The sequence below is a fragment of the Oxyura jamaicensis genome, chromosome 12 (assembly GCF_011077185.1).
Source record: "Oxyura jamaicensis isolate SHBP4307 breed ruddy duck chromosome 12, BPBGC_Ojam_1.0, whole genome shotgun sequence".
Classification (NCBI taxonomy): Eukaryota; Metazoa; Chordata; class Aves; order Anseriformes; family Anatidae; genus Oxyura; species Oxyura jamaicensis.
In genome coordinates, this window is record NC_048904.1 from 12,638,988 (window position 1) to 12,650,907 (window position 11,920).

At 70.4% G+C, this 11,920-nt stretch overlaps 2 protein-coding genes across 2 annotated transcripts; one reads left to right on the top strand and one right to left on the bottom strand.

The window, feature by feature from the left end:
- Positions 1–3,476: 3,476 nt before the first annotated feature.
- DALRD3 (DALR anticodon binding domain containing 3) lies at positions 3,477–8,071 on the top strand. Its single transcript, XM_035337699.1, has 13 exons — positions 3,477–3,698; positions 3,844–4,130; positions 4,205–4,473; positions 4,691–4,749; positions 4,845–4,967; positions 5,369–5,439; positions 5,959–6,017; positions 6,169–6,251; positions 6,620–6,743; positions 6,853–6,911; positions 6,997–7,110; positions 7,272–7,340; positions 7,531–8,071. Exons 1-13 carry the CDS (start codon positions 3,528–3,530, stop codon positions 7,648–7,650), a joined length of 1,608 nt encoding a protein of 535 aa, XP_035193590.1. The 5' UTR covers positions 3,477–3,527; the 3' UTR covers positions 7,651–8,071.
- Positions 8,072–8,432: 361 nt separating this feature from the next.
- Positions 8,433–11,914, bottom strand: WDR6 (WD repeat domain 6). The gene is made up of 6 exons (XM_035337698.1): positions 10,179–11,914; positions 9,890–9,985; positions 9,640–9,756; positions 9,242–9,360; positions 8,518–9,127; positions 8,433–8,487 (listed from the first exon to the last, which is right to left on the bottom strand). Exons 1-5 carry the CDS (start codon positions 11,486–11,488, stop codon positions 8,643–8,645), a joined length of 2,127 nt encoding a protein of 708 aa, XP_035193589.1. The 5' UTR covers positions 11,489–11,914; the 3' UTR covers positions 8,433–8,487; positions 8,518–8,642.
- Between the last annotated feature and the right edge of the window lie 6 nt (positions 11,915–11,920).

The following is an 11,920-nucleotide window of genomic DNA, read 5'->3' on the forward strand; positions in this document are numbered from 1 at the left end:
CCCCCCCCCCCCCCAGCCCGTGACACCCGTGGGGAGGGGCCGGGGCTGCCCTGACACGGGGCGGCGGGGACACCGGGGGACACCGGGAGGGGACACGGCGGGGGGGGGGGGGCACGGGGGGTCCCGTAGCGGTGGCCCCGTAGCGGGGCTGAGGCCGGGGACTCCCGTGGCGGGCGGCTCCGCTGGCGCCGGGTCCGCCCGGGGCGGGCTTTGGCCCCGGCTCCGGAGCAAAACCGAAACCGGCAGCGCCGGGAAGGGGAAGCGGGCGGCACGGCGGCGGAGCGCTGCCTCCGGGGCTCCCCGCTCTGCCCCGGCCCTGCCCGGGGGTCCCCCCCGGCCCCCCGCCACCGGGGAGGTCACCGGAGCTGCGGGTGCCCGGCGGGCGGAGGTGAGCGGCGGCGGGCAGCGCCGCGCCGCACCGGGGAGGCGGCGGGGGGCTCGTCCGCCCTGTAGCGGGGGGCTCGGGGGGGAGGACCGGGGGGCGCGGAGCCCCGCGGGGGGGGACGTGGGGAGCCGTCCCCGCGGCCGTCCCGCCGAGAGCGGGGCGCTCAGCCCCGGAGCAGCGGGGACCGAGCGGTGCTGGGGGTGCCCACCGGGCTCCTGCCGCCCCGTGGGGCTGGGGGCGATGCCCCCGGTGCGGGGTGGGGAGCCCCGGTGTCGCCCCGTGGCACGGCGGAGCCCCCCGCCAGCCCCGCCGTGCTGCCGTGGCCTCCCCAGTTCCCGTTTCCCCTTCTCTCGGTGCTGTGCTTGGCGGGGAGCTGGGGGCACAGCGGCGGGGGGCAGGGATGGCAGCCACGGCCTCCTCCCCGTGCCACCTGCCTGGGGCCGCAGCCAGGGACAGGTGTAACGGGAAGTCCCCGGTGTCGGTAACCGAACCGCTCCCGCCAGCCCACCGGGACCGCCCTGCAACAGGGGTAGGGGAGCCGTCGGGATTCCCCGCACGGCAGGGAACGGTTTCATTTCCCTGGGTGCCCGAGGGGCTCCTTGCCAGGGCCGGGTGACACGGGGTTGGCGGCAGCGGGGGGAGCGCGCTGTGCCCATCTCCAGCACCCCCGGCACAGGTGCCGAGGCGGGTGCCCTCCCTCGGGGCCGTCTCGGGTTTCCGGGCCCCGCTGAGGGCTGCTCCAGTAGGCACCAGATGCTCCAGCCCCACCGGGGCTTTGTTCGGAGCCGTTTCCTTGTGGCCCTCCCCTTGGCACTTGGCCCACGGCGAGGGGGGAGCAGCGACACAACCCCGGGCTCTCCCGGCACCCCCAGCCACAACCGGCCCGGCCGCGGCCCCCGCGCGGCTCCTCCACCCCGGCGGTAAGTCGCCCTTCTCCCCCTCGGCCCGGTTGACCCGGGTGCGGGGCGGTGGCCCCCGTGCCCGTCCTTCCGTGGCGCCGGCGCGGGCAACGGAATCCCAAAAGCAGCTGTCCCCGCTGCGCCCAGCTGCCCTGGGATTTCGTTACCCGCGCTCCCGCCTCTGCCTCAGCCGCCACCGCCATGCACCCGCCGTCCCACCACGGCCCCGCACCAGGCCGGAGCCGTTCGCCCTGCTCCAACCCCTGCGTGGGGGGTGCGATGGGGCGTCACGGCCAGCCTCGTGGCTCAGCCCCACGCACCGGGGGCTCTCCGGTGGGCTCGTGCTCCTGACGGCTAAAGATAGCGGCTCGCTTCCTGGGGACGAACCGCCTGGGCCAGCGTGATGAGTGGTGGCTTCCAGCTCCTGGCCGTAGCGGGGACGTGGCTGCCTGCTTTGGGGCGCGTGGGTCCCGAGGTGCTGCACGAGCCTTGTGCCACTGCCAGCCCGTGCGGGGCTCTCCCTGATCCCCTGGGTGTCGACGGGCGGCAGGAGGCCGTGTGCCGGCACGGGGTGAGCGGTGCTCAGGCAGGATCCAGCCCCCAGAGAGAGACGGCTTTGGAATGACACGATCACTCCCGCTGAGCGCGCAGCCAGAGAGCCATCGGGGATGTCGTGTCTGTCCAAAGCTCTTTCGGCACCTCTGAGAGCCCCCCCGGGCTGCACAGCGTGCGCAGGAGCCCTTTTCCTCTGCTGCAAGGAGCTGCGCAAGGACGGCGCTGCCATGTGCTGCCCCCCCCGGTCCTCCGGTGATGGAGAGGGACAGAGCCAGCCCCAGCCCTGCTGTACAGGCCCCATCGAGCGGCTCCGGGGGGGGGGACATCAGCCCAGTGTGGATGTGTTCCCCCCCCCGGCAGCCGGGCAGGGGGTCCTGGGCGGCTCCTGCCCTGCGGACAGTCAGCAGTTGGTCTGGTGTGAGCAGCGATTCTCAGATCACCTCTTGGCTGTGGGTGGTGCAGGGAGCACCCCACCTCGGGGGCTGCCTGGGGGGGCCGTGTGCCCCGCTGCAGGTTTCGGACTTGCAGGGTTCACGGAGGAGCTGCCGGGTTCCTGAGGGCGCCCAAACAAAGGGCAGCGCTGCCGGCATCGCCCTGCCGTGCACATAAGCCCCGGAGGAACCGGTTTGGGCCCTGCGGGCAGAGCGGCCCCCCCACGGCACGGAGGGAAGGGCGGGGGGGGACACACACACGTGCTCTCGGCTGCCACGGATGGGGGTTTCGGCGCTTCCTGGATACCAGCTCCCCACAAACCAGGCCCCGTGGCTGCAGCCTGGTGACGCACGGCCCCACCAGGAAGCGAGGCTGGGGCTGGGTGGGTGCCTGCGGGGAGCCGCTGCCGGCCCCCCCCCCGGGGCCCTGGTGCTGCAGCTGGGGACATGAGGAGGGGACCCGCTGCCCGCAGGGACGGCGGCGCTGGGGGAGCTGACACGGCGCGGGGCCCCGCGTGGCAGGGCGGCCACCGCAGAGGAGCCGCGGCCCTGCCGGTGGAACCGCGGGCACGAGGGTGCGAGCTGGCCGCTCCCAGCTCCTTGCTGCCAGGATAAGGAGCGGGGCTGCCGGCACCGCGCGCCCACCGCGGCGGGAGCTGGGGCCGGGAGGTGTGTGACGGGCCGCGCAGCCCCTCAGCCCGTTTCACCGCCCCGGTTGCGAGGCTCCGTGTCGGCAGCCTGCCGGCACGCGGCACGGCCGCTTCTGGTTTCCCTTCCCGCCACCCCCGGCCGGGTCGGGGTGGGCGCCGTGCAGGGGGGGGTGGGGGGGTGGGGGGCAGCACCGGGCTGGGGGCTGCCTGGGGGCTCCCCTCCGGGCCCCGTGGCCTTCCCGCCACACCACCATGGCCAGGCCGTGCCGGGCCGGCTCAGCCCCGTGGGATCCCCGTGGGGCAGGGCCAAACGCCCGTAGCCCCCCGGGCCCCCCCCCAGGCCTGCTGAGGCCGTGCCGGCGCCCCCCTGTGTGGCCGTGCCCCCCCCCCCACTCAAGGCGCCGGCCGCCAAGGCCCGCCACACCCAGCATGGCGGCGCCGCACCGCCCGCCACACTCAACATGGCGGCGCCACGCCCGCTGCCCCCAAGATGGTCGCCGGGCAGCGCCGCGCGCCTCGCTCAACATGGCGGCCGGCACGGCCGCGAGGGCGGGCGGCTTGGTGTCGTCACTTCCGCTCCGCCACCGGAAGCGGCGGCCGGGCTGTCATGGAGACGGCCGAGTGCCGCCCGGGGGTGGCGGCGACGCTGCGGGCGCTGAACGGGGCGCTGGGGGGGACGGCGGCGCTGTGGGTGAAGGAGAGCAGCGCCCGCAACCTGCGGCACCGGGACTTCCTGGCGCCGCGGGCCGCGCTGAGGGCAGCGTTCACCGGGGGGCAGGTAGGCGGCGGGGGCGGTAGGCCGCGGGTAGGCCGCGGGGCCTGAGGGCGGGGGGCGTGGCCGTCACCCTAGGGGCGTGGCTTGCGACCGGGGGCGTGGCCTCGCCACGTGCGGTGCCCCGACCCCCGCGCTTCTCGCCCCGCAGGTGCCCTCTGACGTCATCGCGGGCGTGACGTCAGTGTCGGGCCCCGGGGTGCTGTCGGTGGGGGGCTGCCAGCAGACAGCCGCGGGGCTGGCCGTGCAGCTGCGGCGCCCCGACGCCTTCCGCCGCCTGCTGGGCCCCCCGCCCGGCCCGGCCCCGCCGCCCCCCGTGGGGACGGAGGTGGCGGTGCTGCACTGCCCGGCCCTGCGCGGCCCCGCCGCCCTGGCGCCCCGCCACCTGCGGCCCGTGCTGCTCGCCGACCACCTGGCCCAGCTGCTGCGCGCCCAGGGGTGAGTGCCTCGTCCTCGGCCTGCCCGTGCTGCCCCCGACACACGGCTGGCATGCTTTTGCTGCTCGCCTGCAGGGTCAGCGTCCACCTGGTCCCTGCCGTCGACGACCGGGGGAGCCTGGAGGTGCTGCGGCAGCTCCGCGTGGAGTGGCCCTCTGGCAGTGCTGCCGGCCCTGACGCTGTCTCAGCCTTGAAGCAAGCGCTCAGCTGCTGTCCCTACTCCGTGGCGTGTGAGCCAGGCGCAGCCTCGCTGCCTGAGGATGTCGTCTGTAAAGTGCACCTGAAGAACTTCGTGGAGCAGCAGGGCTTGGCGGGCTACGACCCCAACCTGGATGTCCTTCTAGGTGAGCCTCACGTGGACGGTGTCTGGTGTAACGGCAGGGGGGAAGGCTGCAAAAGGCCCGTTTGTTTTTTCCAGCCCTTTTTACAGAGAACAAGGGGCGTTTAGATTCAGATTGTTTCCTCCTTTTACTCCCTTTCAATCTGGTTTGAGCCAGAAACGCAGGCAGCTGGTGTGAGATGAGCCCTTTGTCCCACTCTGAGTGTCCTTCCTCCTTTCAGTGACAGAGGGGAAGCTGCGGTCCCTGGCTGAGCTGCAGCGGGCCGTTCTGCAGTGTGCGGTGAGTGACCCCGCGGCGCTGCCCGGCCATCGCTCTGCAGATGTTCCCTCCTGTCACGTGGCAGCATTTGAACTCGCTGCTGTGCTCTGCCGCAGGCTGGAGGCCAGGGGAGCCGCTGCAGCGTCGTGCACGTGGTGAGCTGCGAGGAGGAATTCCAGCAGCAGCAGATGGACCTGCTCTGGAGGATGTTGGATCCAGGAGCCCACACAGCTTCGCAGGTGAGGAAGCTCCCACCTTCCTCATCGTGGCCCCCCTGCATCCTTGTGCTGAGGCAGCCCGTCTTCAACCTCTGCAGCGGGTGCTGAGGCCTTGCCCCTTTGCCGGCCTTCCTTTCCCTTTGGCAGCCCCGCTGCTCTTGCCTGGGCGGCGGAGCAGTGCCCGTTCCCTTGGAATTTTAGCACTAAAGGAGGAGCAGGAGAAAACCGCAGGGACACAGCTGGAACGGGACTGTTCTGAACTGAATGCAGTGCTGTGTTTTAGCAGCCTCCCCTTTTCCCGTGGCACCCGTTCCCATGATGTGAACAGGTTTTCCTGGCAGCTCTGCAGGCACAGTTCTCCCTGCCCCACATTTCAGCGGAGCTGCCGAGTCTTTGACCTAGCGTGTCCTCCTCTCTTTCAGAAGCACCTCGTCTGTGGGCCAGTGAAGGTGACGACCCCCTCGTTCCCCATCGGGGCAGACCAGTACTTTCAGTAAGTTGGGGCTGAGCAAGGAGCCTGTTGTGCTGCTGGCCTGATGTCCTGCCCCGTGCGCTGCTCGGCCCTGCAGAGCTCCCTGGCGGTGCAGGGAGAATGCTGTGCAACCCCGAGTTCCTCTGTTCTACTTTTCTGGGCCCCGGGGCCATTTCTAGAGGACTGGAGATGCAGGACGGGGCAGGGGAGGGAGAACAACTGTTTTGCCCTCCTGAGGCTCAGCGTCCCCCTCTCGCAGTGCTGCTCTGGCCCTGTCAGTGCAGAGGCAGCAGGGACGGGAGCTGAGCTGCTGCCTCCCCGCGTTACCTCCATGGATGGGCACAGCCCTCTTTAAGCCAAAAGGCAGAGCCTGGGCGCGGTGCAGCGGCTTTTTCACCACGGTGCTGCTGCCCCTGGCCTGCTGCAGGCGGGTTTTGCGTGCTGTTGGTTGGTTGGGTCGGTGTTGCAGCAGGGCCGGGGGAGCTCTGGGGGTGCACTCTGGAAGGAGGTGGCGGCTCTGAGCATCTGTGTTCCTCCCAGGCTCCGAAAGCGCCAGATGTACGACGCCTCCGTGATGAAGTACGGGGAGCTCGCGCAAGGTGAGAGCCTGAGGGTTTGGGGTTGGGGAGGAGCGGTGGTTCCCAGCCCTGTCCAGCTGCGCAGAGCCCCGCGGCCCCAGCAACAGAAGTTTCCTGCCGGGGCGCTGGGGCTGCAGCGAGCTGTGCCTGACGCCACCCGCGTTTCCTGCAGATGAGGCCTGGACTGAGGTCATTGACGCCCTGACGGTGGCTGCCATCAGGTTTGAGCTGCTGAGCACCGCACACCGCAGCCAGGTGGGACGCCCACGAGCACCGTGGTTTGCGCAGAGCGGGGCAGTGGGAGCACAGCACAGGTGGAGGAGCAGCAGGAGCAGAGGGACACGAAGCACAGGGTGGGGGAGGCGCTGCACAGACCCTTGGGCTGCCCCGAGCTCAGGCAGGGGTTGTGTTTCCACGCGGCGCAGCAGTGCGGTGTGCGGGGCGGTGTTCCTGTACCCGCAGGCAGTGCTGGCAGCCTGCACCCACCAGCCCAGGCCGGGCACGGCGCTCAGCACGCTGGTGGTCGTGTTCTGGCTGGTGGGGACGGCTCTGCCCCCCCTGGGGGAGGCGCAGGGCTGGCTCCATGCCAGGCAGCCCGTCCTGCAGCTCCCCCCTGCCCACAGATCACCCTGGACCTGGAGGCCAGCAGCATCTCCACAAAGGGCACCAAGAGCGGAGCCTTCGTGATGTACAACTGCGCCCGGCTGGCCACGCTGTTCGACACCTACCTGCGGGCTGTGGAGCAGGGTGAGCGCCCGCCCTGCCACCCCCTGCCCTAACAGCAGCCCCGGGGCTGGCCCTCGTGCCACCAGGCTGAGAGGCTTCTCTGTCCACAAGCGCGGTCTCTCCTTTCCAGGAACGTACCCGCCTCTGCCACCAGCGTCCAAACTGAACTTTTCCTGCCTCCGGGAAGAGGTGAGTGCTGAGGGGGCCCTGCGTGCCCGCAGCTCCCCGGGTTGGATGCCTCTGGCCCTCTCTGACAGGCGTACTCCTTTCGCAGGGAGAATGGCTCCTGCTTTTCAACTACCTCCTGCCCTTCCCCGAAGTCTTGCAGCAAGCAGCACAGCTGCCCGCACCCAGCAAGGGGCTCCGGATCACAGCCAACACCGAGGCAGTAAGTGCCACGTGCCAGAGAGCCCCACCCCTGGGCAAGGCCCCGCTTCCACGGGGTGGGTGCTGAGGGGCATCCCTGGGGAGGTGGCAAACACGGTGCTTCGTGCTGCACGGCCCCGGGCTGGCCAGAGCCCTTGTACTAAGGCGAGCTCTGTGTTGCAGGTGTGCAAGTTCCTGATCCAGCTCAGCATGGACTTCAGCTCCTACTACAACCGGGTCCACGTTCTCGGGGTGAGTCCAATGTTCCAGGCCAGTTGCTGGAGGGTTGCAGTCCCGTCCGCAGCAGGACCAAACCGCGGGGGGGCTGTGCTGGCAGCACAGTGACAGCCCCGCAGAGCCCCTCCGGACACAGAAGCAGGGCGAAGAGGCAGCAGGGTCAAGAAACGTGGCCACCACCCCGTCAGTGCCCTTCTCCTTGCAGGAGCCCTTCCCTCACCTCTTTGACCAGATGTTTGCCCGCCTCCAGCTGCTGGGAGCAGTGAGAGACATGTTCCACCGTGCCCTGGCGACTCTGCACCTCCCTCCTCTCAGCCAGATCTGAGCCACCTCTGAGGAGTGGCCCCGCGGAGGGACAGCCACCGGCACCCCGAGGGGAAGGACAGGCCCCGGGGCTGCCTGATGGCTAGGGACAGCAACTCCAGGCACGCCTGAACCCTGTAGCGGTGCTTCCCCCTTCCCAGCCTGTGTTCTGAGGGTTTGGGGACGTGCACCCCGTAGCTGTGCCCAGAGGGGCGAGCCTGCCACCCGCCTGCCTGGGACGAGAGCCTGCAGCGTCCCGAGGTGTGCCAGGGGAGGCGGTGCAGCAGGCAGCCCCGGGGCCCAGCGCACCCCCACCGCCAGGCACTGATCTCCAAAGCCATTTATTGAAGGGCAGCTCTGCTGGCAGAGAGCTCCTGCGGCCCGAGGGCTGCCCGTACAGTCCCAGGGGGCTGGCGGGTCCAATACAGTCACTGCTGGACGAAGGCTGCGTGTGTGACCCAGCTGGGATCACCGGGGGACAGGAGGGGCGCAGGGGTGTGGGGACTGGGAAGGGGTCAGGGCCGAGCACAGGGCAGGAGCTGTGCTGCAGGGAGCAGGACAGAGCGGTGCTTGCACGCAGCCCAGTGCCAGGCTTTTTGGGGTGGGGGGACTGCACCCAGAACACAGCCCCTGCCAGCACAAGCGCTGGAGGTGCTGAGCACTGCCTGAAGTGCAGGCGGCACCGAGCTGTGCTCAGAACCCTCCTGAGCAGCTTCCTCTCTAGGACCAGGGCTGGAAAGACACAGCCTCACCCTGGGAGGAGAAAGGAGAGAGCTCATACCCTCCAGGGCAGGGCAGGCCCCGGTGGCTTTGCTCTTCCTTTATTGCCTGGGAGCCATCAGGGACAGGCCACAGCTGCCTTCCTCCCTGAACCCCCCAGCCTGGAAGCGCCCTGGCGAGGCTGTGCTGTCCCCGAGGGACTGAGCCCCCCAGCTCCAGGCTAGGGCAGGGGCCGAGGTGACAGAACAGTCGTGTCAACCGCCCGGGAGCAGGATTTGCTGTATGCCTCCCCTCTCACTGGGCATCGTCTTGCGATGGGGTGCCCGGAGCGGCGCAGCGCAGGAGCTCCAGGCCCTGCCCGCAGAGCACGCAGTACCAGCGCCGCTCCCCACCTGCCTCCGCCACCTCCCAGCAGTCCAGCTCGGCCAGGTCGGGCACGTGGAAGAAGGTGGTGCTCAGCGCCTCCAGGCTGCCCCAGCCCAGGCGCCACAGGGTCAGGCGCTGGTCCACAGAGGCGGAGAGCAGCAGGTCCGGCCGCAGCACCCTGATCCCCGTTACGTGGGCAGCGTGGGCGCAGGGCCTCGAGACTCGCTCCAGGACGCGCAGGCAGGGCTCCGGCGCAGCCTCATCGCTCAGCGCCACCTCCAGCAGGCAGACGTGGATGGAGCCGTCATCGCTGCCGCTGGCCACCAGGAAGTGTCCCTCTGGCAGCTCTCGGATGTGGAGGCTGTTCACGCCGCAGCTGTGAGCCGTGACGGTGAGCAGCGGGGTGCCCAGGGCTAGGAAAATAGGCTTTGTTAGGAGGGAATGCTCCCCGTGGCTGAAGCAGGCAGGGCAGCTGCTGGGACGGCCTCGCAACATCCCCTGGGAGGCAGGAGAGGGGCTGCACTCACCCAGGGGCTGCATCTCTCCCTCGGCGTGCTGCAGGGCATCCGTGGCATCCCTGACGGAGGCGGTGATGTCCCAGAAGGCGACGCTGCCGTCGGTGGCGGCGCTGCACAGGAGGTGTCTCCTAAAAGGGAGGTGTTCAGGGAGACCTGAGCCACCGCGCTGCAGCTCAGAGCGCTGACAGGCAGCCCCCAGCTCCCCGCTGACACCCGGGGGATCCAGCAGAGCGGCCCCACTGCCATTACGGAGCAGCTCCTCCCTTCACTCCACCAGCCACGCTGCCATCTCCCATCCCTGCTGTGCAGACACCACAAGGATGAGCGCTCCGTCCCTTCCACCAGCCTCGATGAGACTTCTCCCCAGAGCCCCGGTGCTGCGCGCTGCCCTTGTGCCCGGGACTCACCTCTCCCCTCCTGCCCGCACGCACAGGAACGCCTCCACCTTCAGCACGCAGCGCTGGTGGTGAAACGACTCCGCCACGAGCACCAGCTTCTGGGAGGCCTCCAGCAGCACCAACAGCCTGTGGGGGAGCGGGGGGAGGTGTTGGTGCTGGGAGAAGGGGGCTCCCAGCCCCTCGCCGTGCCCGCTCCCCGCGAGGCGCCGCCCTGCTCCTGGTGTGGAGCTGGCAGCTGAGCCCGGCAGCGGCTCCTCACCGGACGGATCCATCGCTGCACGCGGCGGCCAGGAACTTGCAGGGTGCTGGCAGCTGCTCGGGGGCGGTCCCAGGCACAACCGAGAGGGACATGTACCTGGGCAAACACAAAACACTTGCTCCACGCCCAGGTGACACCTGCTGCCCTAGGGGGAAGGGGTCACAGCAGAGCAGCCCGAGCCCAGCGTGGCACGCAGCTCTGGGCCCTCAGGGGTCCCGAGGACTGAGCCTCTCCCTAACCCCAAAGCCCCTTGGAGCTGTATCTGCCTCGGGCAGCCGCTGAGCATCACCTTGTCTCTGGGTCCATCTTGACGAGCTTGTGCCTGTTTTTCATCCGGTCCCAGTGCTTGTCCAGCCGGTGGGAGGCCACGTGGACGACCTGGCAGGACACCTTGCTCTCGGAGGCCGGGTCCGCGGCGCACAGCAGCCGGTAGCACTCGATCTGCGCCCGGCCGCCCGCCGAGAACAACAGGGTGGAGAGCTCCGCCGCGTCGGGCTGCGCAGGGCTGGCCAGCGCCAGCGCCCTCACGCTGGAGATGTGGTCGCTGAGCCTGGCGAGGGGCACGGCTGCGCGGGATTGCTCGCTGAGCGTGAGCACGCAGGCCGTGGTGTCCTCGCTGCCGGTGATGAAGACGTTAACGGGGCGGTGGCCGGGCACCTGCACCGCCCCCAGGCGCCGCACGCAGACGATCTCCCGTCCATGCAGGGACTCCAGCAGCACCTGCTGCTCGCAGGGCTCAGCCTCGCTGCTGTAGAGCATCACGTCCCCGCTCTTGATGTAGGCGAAGGTTTCGGCCGAGGGACTGCTGCAATAGCTCCAGGAGCGGTGTCCTCCTCCGCAGGGGATGCAGTGGAGGTTCTCCCCAGTCCTGGTGCTCCACACCACAAAGTTGTCAGCGTGAAATCCCAGCACGAGCAGGTCCCCGCCGGGGGTGAAGCGCAGCTCCTCGATCCACTGCAGCCCTTTGCAGGGCCTGTGCTTCCACAAGACCTCCAGCCGCTGGCCCTGCAGGCGCAGCTGGCGGTAGCAGCCGTCCCGGCCCGTGCTGTAGATGTAGTCCTTGTGGCAGGTCACCGAGGTGACCCCTGCCTTCCCGTGCAGCCCAAAGAGCACGGACAGAGGTTCCTCAAGGGGAAGCCCCCCATCGTGAGACAAACAAGAGGGCTCTGACTCGCTCTCCGAGTCCTCACCAACCGGGGTACCTCTGTCGGCAGTGCCGGTGTTCTCTGTGTCCGTCCCCGGGGAGCTGCTGCAGGGGAAGAGGAGGAGGGAGCCCCGGCGGTCCCCGCACACCAGCAGCCCTCCCTGGGGCAGGAAAGCAGCACAAGTGTGCCAGCGCTGCTTGCAGGGGGGCAGCCAGTAGCGCCCCATCAGCCGCACGGAGGGTGCCCGCCCGGGGCAGCAGGTGACATCCAGCCACAGCATCTCCCCCTGGGGACCGGAGGCCAGCAGAGCGGTGGGGGGGGGCAGCCCGGGGCAGGGGGCCCAGCTGAGCCCCATCACAGCCCCCTCGAACAGCCTCAGCCTGGCAACGTGCTCGGGCTGGCCAAGGGCAAAGACAAGGAGATGCCCGTGGCCACCACCCAGGGCGCAGAGCATGTCTGTACCACCGGGCAGGGGGGTGACAGCCAGCACCCCGCGGGGCCCGCAGGCGGCAGCAGGGCCGAGCAGAGGCACCCAGTGCCCCGCCGCCTCCTCGTACGCCTCCAGCCCCCCTGCCTCGCCCAGCGCCAGCACCCTGTGGGGCCCCGCCAGCCGCACGGCCCGCGGCCGCCCCGGGGCTCCCAGCGCCACGGCCACCGGGCTCGGGGCGTCCCGCCGGGGCCTCCAGAGCCGCGCTCCGCCGTCGGCGCCCCCGGTGGCGAGGCTCCCCCCGGCGGGGCGCAGGGCTAGGGCGCGCAGGGCCCCGCGGTGCCCGCGCCTCGCCCGCCGCACGCCGCCGCCGCCGCCCCACTCCAGGCAGGCTCCGTCCTCCCCGGCGCTCACCGGGCTCGACCCCCGGAGCGCCACGGCGGCCACCCTGGCCCCGTG